We start from the raw sequence: 15,612 nt of genomic DNA on the forward strand, positions 1-15,612 counted from the left end.
TGGGGTTTTTTTTCGTACCGTGGGTTTAGAAACCTAGCCCGCTGGTCTCAGCGGATAAAAGGAGCAGTTGTGCTTTTCGGGGGCGGGGGGAGACGACCCCCTTCTCCCTGTTATTCCGTTTTCCTGCCCACCCCTGGAACGAGCCCGTTATCCCCCCTCCACCCGCCTCCTCCAGAGCTGGCCTCAGCCCGGAGGAGAAGTGTGATCAGTGAGGCCTGCTCCACACTTAAACCCATTCGGCTGCAGTGGGAGGCTGCAGGACCCCCGCAGAACCCCCGCAGGACCCCCGCAGGACCCCTGCAGGACCCCCGCCAGACCACCGCAGAACCACCGCAGGACCCCCGCAGAACCACCGCAGAACCCCCGCAGGACCCCCGCCAGACCACCGCAGGACCCCCGCAGAACCCCCGCAGAACCCTCGCAGGACCCCCACCAGACCACCGCAGAACCACCGCAGGACCCCCGCAGAACCACCGCAGAACCCCCGCAGGACCCCCGCCAGACCACCGCAGGACCCCCGCAGAACCCCCGCAGAACCCTCGCAGGACCCCCGCCAGACCACCGCAGAACCACCGCAGGACCCCCGCAGAACCACCGCAGAACCCCCGCAGGACCCCCGCCAGACCACCGCAGGACCCCCGCAGAACCCCCGCAGGACCCCCGCAGGACCCCCGCCAGACCCCCGCAGGCCAGCCCAGCAAGGCTCCGCCGATCTTAAAGCCACAGCCCACTCTCCCTGACTCCGGGCAGGATTTAGAGCAAGCAGACCTGCCCACCACCAGCGTTTCAGTCATCAGTCTGGCCCAACGACACCCACAGATCCCCCTCAGGCTGCAGCGGAGAGGGAGGGGGCTCGGGGGGGTGAGATAACGGCCGATCGGTGAGAGATCCATACGTTACGTGCCACGGGACTCCCAGACACGCTATGAATGTGAATCCGGCCCCACAGCCTTAAATACATACAAATAGCCTGTCGAGATGCCACTTCTTCACTATTTTACTTCTTTATTTTTGCAGATAAAAAAGCCTGTTTGCTAAAATTGACTTGAAAGTGGTTCCCTGAAGTGTTAACAAAACCTGTATCACTGTCTTGTTCTTTATGCTTCGATTAAACAGGCTGTAAACGTTTTAGTTGAACAGATTTTTTTAAATGGTGGCAGCAGGTGAGCTTCACGTTGGAAGGCAGATCATTTACCCTTATTAAATAACCACCCTGAACCTGTTTTTCACTGTTTTGCATGATTAACTGATTAACAAACACTCACATTTCAATGAGGCTCACCCATTAGAAGTCTGTTCATTTCTGCTTGATTGCGTCTAATGCAGTAACGCTGCCATTGTGTGCTAAATTACTTTGCCTATCAAATAATTTCAGTTTTCAATGTTTTGCACATAAATCACTCTGGAAAAGTCTGTCTGATAAAAATGTATAAAAGGAAAAAATAATTACACATTTAAAAATGTATCTCTTTATTCTAATCAAAATATTTGAAGTCCACAAGGTCAATTTCGTCGCAGAAAATGAACTTAGGTCAAGAGAAATAGGTTAGAGAGGGACAATCCATATACAAATCGGCCAGCAACGCAAGTCGAAAAAAAATTTGGTTGAGAGTCATTATCAATTTAAAGTTAATTTCGCCTCCCTCCCTCCACAATATAGAGAATGTGTTGTACGTTAAAAGTACAGTACCAGTTTTTCCTGTGGCTGTGCTGCCCTCTGCTGTCGTTTTTAGGCACTGCGTTTAAAGGTGAGGGTGATTTCCTGAATGAATGTATCTTTGCTGCCCTCTGTTGGAAGACTAGAAAATGACAGTAGTGGGATAGTAATTCATGTACACCTATCCGGAGATAAAAACCGAAGAATGTGTTGACAAATTTGTTTTAACTATTCCACATTTCACTAGAAAATAGTATCAATCGGGTACTATAAAGAAAGCATTTAGCGGACAAAACTATTGAATCCCATCAGTGAATGCACAATTCCCCTTGGCTCTAACAACTGTTGCCTTAGTTTATTGTTTTCCTCATTTACTGCGTTGTATTAAAAACAGCAGTACATGTATAAGAGCTAATGCTGATGGGATTACAGCACAAAAATAACCATGTCGCATGCTGCAATGGCTTGACTTTTTCCTGAGGATTTGGCGCCATCTCCTGTTGGATGCAAATAACTTCAGGCTTGTTTTTCATAACAGGAATGGGCTATTAGCATGTTTGTTCCATGGCTATGCCCAATGGTTGTAATATGAGCTTTTTCTTTGCCTTAACCCCACACCTGTATATATTATATTATTATTGTTGTTTCTGTGGAGCTTTGCACCGTCAGAGCATAGGCTTCTGTAGTAGATAATAACAAGAAGACATATGTGGAAAGTCCAGTCATAAATAAAAAGTCCTGCCAGGTGTTTCTTCCACACATGAACTCAACCAGCTGATTTCACAAATTATGTTCTACCTCCTGGCAGAAGAATTTTGCTAATTAGCAAAACCAGGTGGTCAGAACAAAATATCGGGGAGGACTTTAACTTTCTGAACCTGGACTTTCCACCTCTGCTAGTAGATTCTCGGTCCAGAAGTCAATCACTCAAATGACTGAACATGAGACCGGCCCAAATTGGAATCACTTACTGGACAGCAGGAAGACAAGGACAAAAGTACACAAAGGAATGACAAATATCTGTTTGGATGGGTACATTCCTCTGAACCAAAATGCACCAGATTTCAGAAGCTTAATGAAATATGAAAAACCTTTTTCACGAAACGTTTGTCTGCTTCAACACCAGCCAATGGAGACAGCCTAATGCCAGAGCCAAGATCCTACTGAATACTGTATGCAGTAATTCAGATTGGCTACTAGAATAATTCTTCCTGGAGCAATGGGCCACTTCCTTCATTAAGCAGTAAGTGCATTATCTATGTAAATGGTATGGTGTGAGTGGATGAGTCTGCCCTCCTTGTGTATTATCCAGTTCATTGAGAAAAGGTGAAAGGAGGCTTATAGAGAAGACCACCCTGCAGGAAAAAAACTGGTAGCTGGTAGGCAGTTCACCAGTTCAGACCAGGTCCAACATACTTTGACCAGCTCAAGTCTTTGTGACAGAAACATATAGCACGTAAGTGCAAGTACACAATCACAAATGACAATACCGGAAATTGACTGTGCGCAGCTCGAAGCGTGCTAAGCGTAAGATATGTTTCGGGCCTTACTGAACACGTTTTTTCGTCATGTAAGTTGCTCCAGGGTACAATTGTACTGCTCTATGTGTGACTTAAAAATGTAACAGGCAAATTACCTGTGAGTCACACTCCCATTTCTGACCACTAAACCAGACTCTACAGATGTTTAAATACAGTACTTTATAATTTATCCTCAGATGGCCATCGCATTCACTCGGAGGGCAGCAGACAAACGTTTCTTCTAGATCTCTCTGCTGCCTTCGACACTGTGGATCACTCCATCCTCCTGTCTGCCCTGTCAGCAACGGGCATCTGTGGCACAGCCCTGGACTGGATTGAGTCCTACCTCTCTGGTCGCTCCTTCCAGGTTGCCTGGGCTGGTTTGGTATCGACACCTCGGCCCCTCGCCACAGGAGTTCCCCAGGGCTCAGTCCTTGGCCCGCTTCTTTTTTCTCTCTACACTCGCTCCCTTGGCCCTGTGATCACTGCACATGGGCTATCCTACCACTGCTATGCGGACGATACCCAACTCTTCGTCTCGTTCCCGCCGTCTGATACGCAGGTTTCAGCCCGTATCTCTGCTTGCCTGAGGGACATCCAGAGCTGGATGGACAACCACCATCTAAAGCTCAACCCAGGTAAAACTGAAATGATATTCATCCCTGCTAATACCTCTCCCCATCTGGATCTCTCCATTTCCCTCGGGGATACCACACTCACGCCGTCACCCAGTGCAAGGAACCTCGGCGTGGTGATGGACAGCAGACTGTCCCTTTCCGAGAACATTGCGGCGGTGACCCGGTCTTGCAGGTTCTTCCTATACAACATACGGAGAATCCGCCCCTTTCTCACCCCCTACTCGACCCAGCTCCTGGTCCAAGCGATGGTTCTGTCCCGCCTGGACTACTGCAATTCCCTCTTGGCTGGCCTCCCAGCGTCCGCCATCAGACCCCTCCAACTCATCCAGAATGCAGCAGCTCGTCTGGTCTTCAACCTTCCCAAATACTCACACGTCACCCCCCTGCTTACTTCCCTCCACTGGCTGCCTGTCATGGCTCGCATCAAATTCAAAACATTGGTGCTAGCCTTCCAAGCAGTTAAAGGGTCTTCCCCAGCTTATCTGCAAAAAATCATCAGACCCTACACCCCTGCCAGACCTCTTCGTTCAGCCTCCACAGGCCGCTTGGCACCTCCCCCTCTCAGAACCTCCACCTCACGCTCACGACTACTGTCTGTTCTGGCTCCACGGTGGTGGAACGAACTCCCCGTTGAGGTCAGAACTATAGAATCTCTCCCCACCTTCAAGCGCAAGCTGAAGACACACCTCTTCAAGCAGCACCTCTCCCCATCCCTCCCTACCTCCCTGTGAACCTTAATTGTTGTCTCTGTGACTTGCTTTGTGTATCGGTATTTTTAGTTGGCTAGGTAAGCAGTGTTTGGATAGTTAACTTTGGTAACTTTTGCTCTGTTTGTTTGTTTGTTTGTTCAAAAAAAAAAAATAAATAAATAAAAAAAAAATGGCCCTTGTCCTTATCTTTGTTGTACAGGTAGCAGTTGAAATTGTACTTACCTCTAGGGTCTTTCAGCGAACTTATCCCTGGTTATGGGTATGCACTTTGTTGTACGTCGCTCTGGATAAGAGCGTCTGCCAAATGCCAATAATGTAATGTAATGTAATGCTTGGCTTTTTTAATCAGTGAATTTTATTTGCATAGCACTTTTTACAGAGGCCTGTCACAAAGACGCTTTACAGAGTAACAGAAGGGTAAAACATGGGCATTCACCAGGCCTGAACCCCCAAATAGCAAGCACAAGAGGTAAAAGAAAACTCCACAGTGGGGAGAAAAACTCAAACAGTGGTGAGAAAAAACACACCAATGGGAAGAAAGCTCACACAGAACCCGGCTTTAGAGCCCATCCGTCTTCTGCTTTACAAAGCAGGGAGTTCCCAGCCAAATAAAGCTATTTAACAGGTGCTCTTACTGCAGAATTTTTTCATAGTATTTGTTTATGCAGCTGGATATATTGTGAAGTGCTAAAGGGCGCAAGAGCAGTGTCCTACTTAGAAATCAAACCTGCAACCATTAGGTTACAAGCCCAGGTTCCTAACCATTATACTACACCGTGCTGTAAAATCCAGCTAGGCCAGCTGGTCTTAAAGCTGGTGTAGCTGGGTATGAGCCGGTCAACCCGCTAGTGCTGGTAGTCTGTGTGAGCTGGTAGCTGGTTCAAAGCTTTTTCAAAACATAGCTTCAGCTGGTCAAACCATGTCAAGCTGGGAGCTGGTCTGAACTGGTCAACCAGCTAAAATGTGCTGAGCAGGGAGCTGGTCTGGACTGGTCAACCAGCTACCAGCTGTTTCAAAATCTGGAGCTCTTTTTTTCAGCAGGGCATCCCTTATTCCAACGTTGATGGTTCCTCTGGTCACCCGCAATCTCAATTCCTCTCATAGTAAGATTATGTTAATTTGTCCAATTACTTTCAGCCCCCCAAAATGGAGGCTTTTTGTATAAAAATGGCAGCAATTCCTACATGGTCCACCCAATATGGATGTAAATACCGGCTCACAGTCTACACTTTAACCTTATATTGTTTCATTTCAAATGCAATGTGCTGGAGCACAGAGCCAAAGCAAACAAAGAGTGTGTCACTGTCCAAATACTTATGGACTGCCATGTAGATCCAAAAGAGCAATATGGCCATTACCCAAGATGGCCATTACATGTGCTGTTTGGAATATAGAGCAGGGGTCAGCGACCCTGGTCCTGGAGAGCCGCAGGCTCTGCTGATTCTCGCTGTGACTTAATTACACAGTTTACTCGCCTAACTTGGCTTTCTGGGTCTCAACAGGGTGTTGATTTTAAGATGGAAACAAATACCAGCACACCCTGCGGCTCTCCAGGGTTGCAGACCCCTGATATAGAGCTTCCTCAAACTTGGGATAAATTTACACTTAGGCTGCCCAAACCTGTTCCTGGAGATCTATGTTCCTGCAGGTTTTCATTTCAACCCTAATTTGGCTAATTATTCTACTAATTAGCAGGAGAAGAAGGAGAATTAGAAGGAGATCACTGGCTGTTGAATTAGGTACACAGGGTTGGAGTGGAAACCTACAAGGATAATAGATCTACAGGAATGCGGCTAACACACAGTGTTCTCACAATGCTACTGGAATGTTTTACCAATGTTATGTGATAACATTGCCACTACATGGCAGCAATGTTCTGACAGCTTTTTGTGTTAGCAGGGGCAGGGTTGGGCAGACGGGATTCACACACATTAGAAGCAGTGTGATTTAGACTCCATACTTTTCTATTTACTTTTCCACTGTGTAGCAATGATGAATCTTTATGGATGAGTCAGACAGACTGTACTGTAGATAAAGACAGACATGGGAAGTTAAGTACAGCAGCACTAGCTTCCGTGATATGAGGTATATGTGAGTAAAAAGGATCTTTCGGGGGGGGGGGCCAGAGAGTCGACTTGATTGACAACAAATGAGGAGGGGGACGTCAAATGCCCACTGGTACACTATGATGTCAAATTACGGATAATCTTGTTTTCCAGGAAGTGGATGCAAAAAAACTTTCGTGTGAAAATACACAAGTATTACAATTTGATATATTTTCTGGAATACAGTGTGTGTACTTTAAGATGTGTTGGTATGGTTATGAAGAATTGATTAAATTGAAGAAAAAGCACATTTTGATTTCTGCTTGTCTCTAATGAAATGTAATGAAAAGTATGAGGCACTAGTTTAATACATTTATGAATAAATACAGGCTGTCACAGGGGTCAGTATCCAGTCAGAAGGGCCAGAGTGCTTGCTGGTTTTCAGTGTGTTTCAGCACCAGCAATACATTCATTGATTGGCTAAGGAGTACACACACCTTGTTCCCAAGGTCTTAATTGGCTGCTCACTGAAACGAAACCACAAACACCTGCAGACACTGTTGCCCTCGACGACCTGAGTTTGACACCCCTGAGTCCTGAGGTTATATAATTTAAGAACAAAGCCAGGCCAAATGTCTTTACGCTAACAGTGGACATGCAACTTTTCCTTTTTTGAAAAACGAACTTGTTTTTTCTTCAAGCCAAATGGGATGTGGTTCTGACCAGTTTGGTACAAACCAATCAAAATTCTACTGAATGCCAAAAAAAATGATAAGTTAATTGTTTGAATCAGGTGTAGTGCTGGGCTAAAACAAAAACCTGCACCCACATCAGATAATTTCAGGAGTTTTTTCTTGCGATTGTTTGAGGGTTTTAACTTGTGCTTGGCATTTGAGGACTCAGGCCTGGTGTGTGCCCTTCTTTTGACCTTCTGATACTTGAACTGAACTGAACTGAATAAATACAAATACGCACCACAGAAAACAGGTACAGTCTGCGGTGGGCGCTAGTGATCCTGGATGCCCGCTGTGTATGCAAGTTTGTTGTTTCCACCAATTACCCTGACTAAATGAGAGAACTGGCTGCAGCGATCACAGTAAAATGATAATGTAGAACAGCACTACTCAACTCCATGTCCTGTAGGCCGCAGTATCTGCAGGTATTTGTGCACTACACCACCTGATTTCACTAATTACTTTACCTGCTTGGTTCAGATAATAAGCCAATTAGTGAAATCAGGTGGTGTAGCGCACGGTAGGAGCAAATGTTTGCAGACACTGCAGCCTGCAGGATGTGGAGTTGAGTAGCACTGATAGAGACATGAGAACATGAGTCTTCACTTCTCAAGAAATGTGCCTGAAATGTCAGATGGCATAAATGCTAGTGCTAATTGTTCAGCTAATTGCCTGGGAGAAAATAAAAACCAGGGCCAGATTTAATGATCCCTGCTTTAAGGTGTGACTTAAATCCAAAGAACTGACTCTTTAGAGCAGTGCTACTCATCTCCACGTCCTGTGGGCTGCAGTGTCTGCAGGCATTTGCTTCTGCCTTGTGGTACACCACATGATTTGACTAATCAGCTTATTATCAGAACCAAACAGCTATAATAATAATCAGTGAAATCGGGCGGCGTAGTGCTCAGTAGGAGTAAATGTCGGCAGATACAGCGGCCCGCAGGATGAGCAGTTGAGCAGCGCTGCTTCAGAGCGTTTAAAACCGTGCTCACTCTCCCTGCCTTGCAGAGAGGACAGACAGCACCTCACCTGACTTGTGGACACTGCGCAGACAGGAGAGGGCAGCGTTGAGGCGAGCACACTCCTCCGTGTTGGCGCCGAACTTCTGCACAGTCTCACACACCTGCTCATCCTCCATTTCCAGCAGGCCCTCCAGGGTCATCTGACCTGGCCCGATTTCCTGGAAGCACACAGGAGGAGATGGGATTAAAGCGTAATCACAGCAATAGCTTTAGTACCTGACAGGAGTGGTTTGAGTCAAACCCAACCAAACATTTAAAACACATTAGCAATGTATGAATATTAATGTTATACCTCTACTTACACTCTCAGAAATAAAGTAACCTGGAGGTACATTTTTGTTCTTCAAGGATCAAATTTCCCAAATGTACCCTGAAAGTAAAGTAATGTTCTCTATGGGTACAAATGAGGTACAAATGAATTATATATTGCTAGCTAGGGGAACAATCTTATCAAACTATAGGGTACTGTCCCAGTGACAAGCATTTGTACCTTTTTAAGGCACTTTTCATACCTTTATTTCTGAGAGTGTAGAAGAAGAAGTGGAAGAAGACAAAAAAGAAAAAGCTAAACTGAGAGAGAAGCGCACCTCTGTGACCTCCTTCCTCATGTTGACGATGCGGAACCAGTGGCCCAGGTGAGGAAACTCCTCCAGCTCAGTGTTCCTCTCAGGTAAGGAGACCTTGCGTTTACAGGACAACTGCCGGCTGAAGTACTTCACTAGCTTACCCTGGAAGAAAGACAGAGGAGTTTTCAGAAATCAGGGAAGCCCCTGCCCCGCCTAACCCCCCCCCCCACTAGCTTACCTTGAGAGACAGGCAAGTTTTCAGAGATCAGGGAAACCCCTCCACCAAACCCCACACCACGTCTGAATAACTCAGCCATGCTGTCCTCAGCAGACCCCAGAGTTTAATTCCTGAATCTAATTTATTCTCCTCTACAACCACGATCCGCTCTGGGACACACTTAAACCCAACTATTTCACACTACTACCTCATCTCCATAAGGTACACTGTATCTTTTCTATATATGTCTGTGTTTCCCCTACATGTAAGATATTTGCCATTCCACCTAGCAGTGATAAGCACTAAAACCCAAAATGATTTAATTAGTGTGTTCAATTCATCATCATCATCGTCGTCATCACAGTTTTCCAACCAAGGCCATATTCAAAGCCAGAGAAACAACATTCAAATTAATCTCCATGCTTACAATGTGTTTCAGTTGGACTTGTGTTCTGCTTTAGATTATGGTTTTTGTTTAGTGCACATTTCTTGCTCTAGTAGCAAAATAAGATGCTCCTGTTCAGCTTTCAGTTGCAGTTAACAACTAAGGCCACAAGAGGGACAGGAAAACAATGTGCCAGACACTGCGTCCACCATTTTTACTGTACAGTAGAAAAACTGCAGCCACACATAAACCCAAAATTATGTGACAACTCATCTTTTACAGATATCACTGCCTACTGTGCAATGTTTTAATTCTGACATCCGTCCAAGCTTGTGTGTGGCTAATTACATTCACAAGGCACAATAAGATATGTGGAAATAAAATATAGGGAAAATGTTTGATTGGTTTTAGATAAATGTTTATAAATCACCTTTGTATAGGCCATTGGCTGTTTCTCAAACTTTGCCTTTAACTTTTGCCTTTAATTCTTTTTGGTTCAAATTGACCAACTTTCAGTAAAAGAACAATGACACAATTGAAAAATGCATTACATATTCATTATTACATTGACTAAGCCAGCATACATTTGGTTCTTGATTTGTTGTTCTTCATCTTTTGCCTATATAGTTTCTTTGAATATAAGATAAAGATTAAAACAAATTGAGAATGACAGTTCAAAACAATATATATCTATATTATATATATATATATATATATATATATATATATATATATAAAAAATATATATATACATGTAGACTACTCCACTCACATTTTTCATAGATATACGCTCCCCACACCAATGCCTTCATAATAGCAGATTTTGATATACTATAAATTACATCTTCACAAAAAATGAATGCAACTTTGATTCTTAAATGACAATCCCTAATCATACAGTACTTTGCAAAAGTCTTAGGCACCTGTATAACACAGTTAAAAACTGAATCAAATCATTATTTTTTGTGACCACCCTTGGCGTTAAAACTGCATCACTTCTCTGAGATAGCCAACGCTGTCCTGCAGTTCTATAAGACAATCAGTAGGGAGGTTGTGAAAAGTAATCAATTGCTTATAGTAATATGCTACTTTTTTAAATTAAATACAAAAATGTCTCTTTAAATCCAATGAAATCTTTTGGAAAATGAATATTTGGAAATCTCAAATGTGTTATTTAACACACACAAAAAAAAACATAAATAAAAATAAACATACATAATAAAGTCTAGGGTGCCTAAGACTTCCGCACAGTACTGTATATAGTATTTATATTCTTAGGAATGAAGAAAAAGATAATATGTAATGAGTATTAGTCCATACATTTTATTTCAGTATTTATTTAAAATTCCAATAATGTCCTGAGTATATTTGACCCAGGCTAACAGGTGCTGATGAACAAACAGAACACAAAGGTTATGCCCATAAAGCCTCCGTTGGAAGCCATGGGAAGTGTCACACCTGAAACATTGGATGGCCTAAAGGGATAGCCTAATCTGTAGTGAGCACTGAGCCAGCTAAATTAGAATTTAACCTTTATTTACACAGGGTAGGTTGACTGAGCAAACATGCTCTTTTACAGCAACACCCTGTTATTAACCTGCAAGTCTTTTTATTGTCTTTTAATAAGCCCTTGTACAAGAAAAAAATTAGGGAAAGTACAACATAAAATCTTGCTTAGTGTAACATCTCAACATCACAGTTCAACATCAACCCCCCAGACTCCCCACAGAATGTATTTGTGTTGATTTCTTGTGAAAGCAACAATTAGCTGGTGAAAAACACCATTATTGACAGTAACTACTAGGTATTAACTCATTTAAACACACAATAATAATCACAATTAGCTCTCCAAATATACGCAGTCCCCTCCAAAAGTATTGGAACAGCAAGGTCAATTCCTTTGTTTTTGCTATATACTGAAGACAATTGAGTTTGAGGTCAAAGGATGTACATGAGATGACCGATCCACATTTCAGCTTTTATTTCCTGGTCATTTTTATCTAGATTTGTTAAACAACTTAGAACATATCACAACCAAAACCCTATTTTTAGGTGAATAAAAAAAAAGTATTGGAACATGATAGGTATCTGATAGGTATCACGATAGGTATGACTGATAGGTAGTTCTTGTTGCCCAGATGTGTCCTGTTAGATTGATTGGTTAAACAATAAATAGTTCTGAATGTCTACTCTTGGTTTTAGCCATGGGTTTTGCCTGTGAAGACTGCATTTGTGTTAGAAAAGATAAACCAACATAAAGACCAGAGAGCTGTCTTTGGGAGAAAAGCAAGCCATTTTGAAGCTTAGAAAAGAGGGGAAATCGATCAGAGTCACTGCTCAAGCATTGGGGATAGCTTGCATAACCACTTGGAAAAAGAAAGAAACCGCTGGCGTATTGAGCAACAGACATCGAACAGGTTGACCAAGGAAATGACAGAACAGTCGATGACAGGAACATTGTGAGAGCTATGAAGAAAATCCCCAAAACATCAGTCAGTGACATCACAAACAATCTCCACAGGGCAGCTGGTGAAGGTATCTCAATCAACTGTTTGAAGAAGACTTAGAGAGCAACAATATAGAGGCTATACCGCAAGATGCAAACCACTCATCAGTAGTAGTAATGTAAAAGTAAAAGTAATGGAAAGGCCAAATCGTAGAGAAAGAAGGGATCTGCTCATGATCCAAAACATACAAGCTCATCTGTGAAGCACGGTGGAAGAAGTGTCATGGCTTGGGCTTGTATGGCTGCTTCTGGAGTGGGCTCACTAATCTTTATTGATGATGTAACTCATGATGGTAGCAGCAGGATGAACTCAGAAGTCTACAAAAACATTCTTATGGAGAAATGCATCCAAACTAATTGGGAGGAACTTCATGCAGCAAGACAATGACCCAAAACACACTGCCAACACAACAAAGGACTTTGTTAGGGAGAAAAAGTGGAAGGTTTTAGACTTGTCAATTCAATCACACCAACTTGAGCATGCATTTCATCTCCTGAAGAGGAGACTGAAGGGAACCCCCCCCCCCCCCCCCCCAAAACAACTGAAAGAGGCTGCAGTAAAAGCCTGGAAAAGCAGAAGAAGAATGCAACAGTTTGGTGATGTCAATGGGTCACACACTTGATGCAGTCATTGCAAGAAAGGGATATGCTACCAAATATCAAGTATTATTTACTTTAATATACTTAAATACTTTCTGTTCCAATACTTTTGCTCACCTAAAAATTGGGAGGTCTGATACCAAAGGTGCTATGTTCTAAGTAGCTGAACACATCTAGGTGTAAATACCAGGAAATAAAAGTTTAAATTCGGAACTCTTGTCATCTTTTTATCTCAACTCCACATGTATCCAGTGTATTGCAAAAACAAAGGACTTTGGCCTTGCAGTTCCAATACTTTTGAGGGGTCTCTATATTAGCATTAGCAATAGCATGTATTTATTCATGCACATTGCACTTTGATTGAAGTCACCGGTGTATGGCACTGTCGATTAGCACAGAGCCATAAAATAAACAAGAGAAATGACTATATTGTCACAATTGATGGCCTTAGATATCTCGTAGGGAACATACCGTAGATGACTCACACTCAGGTAAGGGTTACCGTAATAGTGCTGACTAATTATCATAAAAAATCTGTCCATAGCAGCTGTTCCTGGCAGTTTTGTTTCACTCTTGCTCTAACATCCTTCCTGGAACGATTCTTTCTTGATATCACGCCACCTCTCATTGGCTCATCACGTACGGAGGAGTTAAGTCTCCAAGGAATAACTACGTTACAGTCAGTCGCAAAGATAATCTGTGTCTAGCTTTCAAAACTTATATTCTATGATATAGACTGATCAAATTCTCACATGTCTGTATCAGTACTCCCCCGCCCACCCCAAAAATAAAATAATTAGAAAAGTTATTGGTAGGTAATGGTAAAATGGCCTGTACATTCTTTCCAACAAAATTAAAAACATTTAAAACATTTAAGGATCCATCCATAGCCAACATTCCCAGATCAGAAAACCACATCCAGCCTAGGGGCGACCCTTCCCTATGCAACTCCTAATTTTGTACAGTATTTGTTTAGTGTGTAATGTTATATAATTTGTCATCACTTTATTTTTCAATACATAGTGACTTAGATCATACTTGTAAGGAAAAGGTACTGATTGTGTTTCATAGAACAGCTGCCAATTAGGTAATGTTAGAGGTAAATGCAATTATTATTGAAAAGTATGGGTACATAGAAGGACATGTTCTTTCCTCCACACGGTAGGCAACCCAAATACAAGACGTCATACATTAATAAATGAACACATACATGCACACAAACACATGCATGATAAATGAGCAAATAAATGAAGACAGAAACAAACAAATCAATAAATAAACACAGGGATACTCCCCTGGGCCATTTCATTCTGTCAGTATTCCATGAGAAAATTCTTATTGACAGATACTGTACACCCCCCTCACTAAGGAATATTTATTAAATTCCTACTGCTACTGTTCTGAAAATGTCTCAAGTGTTCTGTTTCTTGGGCAATGTATCTGAAAATATCAGGTCCAGGCTCAACCTAACTTTAATTTCACCAGTTGCCAAACAATGAGTGTATGGTGTGTATAGATAACACAGAGTACCATAGGCATAGATAATGTAGCAACTGCACCATGAATCTGTTAAAGGAAGATGCACACTTATTAAAAGTTCACTTGGTTCTTAATCTTCGCTTTAGAGGTACTTTCTTCGCATCAATATTATCATTTAAGATAATCAAGAGCTAAAAATGAGTAGTAAAAAGGCTTAAATTTCACAGCATTAAATGTAATAGGTCTATACTCTATATACAGTACCTAATTCATTCTGCCAAATGCAGGAACAAGTGAGTACATTTTCCCTCCCACCTAACTCCCTCACACAGCAGACAACCATGCCAAAATGCAAATTATCAAATAAATAAATTAATACAATTTGCCAAAACTTTTTCTTTAAATGACGCAAGCAGCACAGAACAAATTCGACTTAGATTTATTATAGCCATACCTTATACACACTGATCCTCTATCTGGGCACCCAGTACCTTAGTTTAAAGTCTTATTCTGCTACAGTGCATCTAGTGCTATGCTATGGTTTAAGTAGCATTCAAAATCCACAGGCGGATCCAATCTGTTTCTCAAATAAGAAATATAAAATAACATATAATGGGCAAAACAGTAGATTTACTGCTCAATAAAAAACCAAATTATTACTTGTAACTGAATATCACAATAAACATGTTCAAGATGTGGTCCACCAGAAACGGACTGTGACACGGATGGTCTTAATTAATGCCAGCCGGGCAGGTTAAAGGGATAAACTACTGTGAACAGATAACAGGCGTCCTAAGCTAGCATTTAGCCCAGGCTGCTAAGCTTTCATTCACTAAATGCGCCAGGGGACTGCTAAGAAGCAAACAGGTCAATAAAACAGCACTTAATCCAGTCACGGTTTGTAAATGACCGCAGAAGTGGAACAGCAGTTTTTAAAAGAAGAGCAACACTGCAGTTTTCTGTTTCTGTAATACACGTGAATGTCCTGGGTATTTTCATTTTTCTGGCTTCTTAATTCCAGAATTGGAGGTTCCTGGAATTAAGACCACCGTAGCAATTCTCCAGTCAATATACAATGAAGATAAGAAAAAATAATAATATTTGACATTTATTGCAAATAAAAAAACGGACAAATCCCGTTTCTCATAATCCTGCCATACTCAATAATCCACATACCTTTATGTAAAGGTTCAGATAAATATAGGCATAATCATTTCAAAATAAATATTTTTCAGAGAAATACCTGAGTACGTGAGATGAGCACTATACAGAAAAGAACACACAAACAGACTAACAAATAATCCACATTTAAAAACTCAAATCACAAATTCTAATTAAGACTCTGCCATTTCTTGGTAATACGACACTACAAAACAAGATGTGAAGCAACAGTGGTATTGCTTTCAATATCATCAAAACATCACATGTTCAATATGTGGAGTAATACCACTACCAACGTCTTACTGTACAGTGCCATTTCAAGTTCGTTATAGGAGAGAAAAACAGGATTGTATGTCACATTGTTATGAAAGA

At 42.1% G+C, this 15,612-nt stretch overlaps 1 protein-coding gene across 2 annotated transcripts in view; it reads right to left on the minus strand.

Moving 5' to 3' along the window:
• ksr2 (kinase suppressor of ras 2) overlaps window positions 1-15,612 on the minus strand; it is a 101,370-nt gene that overhangs the window by 72,747 nt on the left and 13,011 nt on the right. For both annotated transcript variants that reach the window (XM_061261807.1, XM_061261806.1), the window contains exons 2-3: window positions 8,914-9,054; window positions 8,334-8,484 (exon numbers count right to left, since the gene is read on the minus strand). In XM_061261807.1, coding sequence (XP_061117791.1) covers window positions 8,334-8,484; window positions 8,914-9,054 — 292 coding nt within the window. The remainder of the gene's footprint in view (window positions 1-8,333; window positions 8,485-8,913; window positions 9,055-15,612) is intronic.

The sequence above is a fragment of the Conger conger genome, chromosome 11 (genome assembly GCF_963514075.1).
Source record: "Conger conger chromosome 11, fConCon1.1, whole genome shotgun sequence".
Taxonomy (NCBI): domain Eukaryota; kingdom Metazoa; phylum Chordata; class Actinopteri; order Anguilliformes; family Congridae; genus Conger; species Conger conger.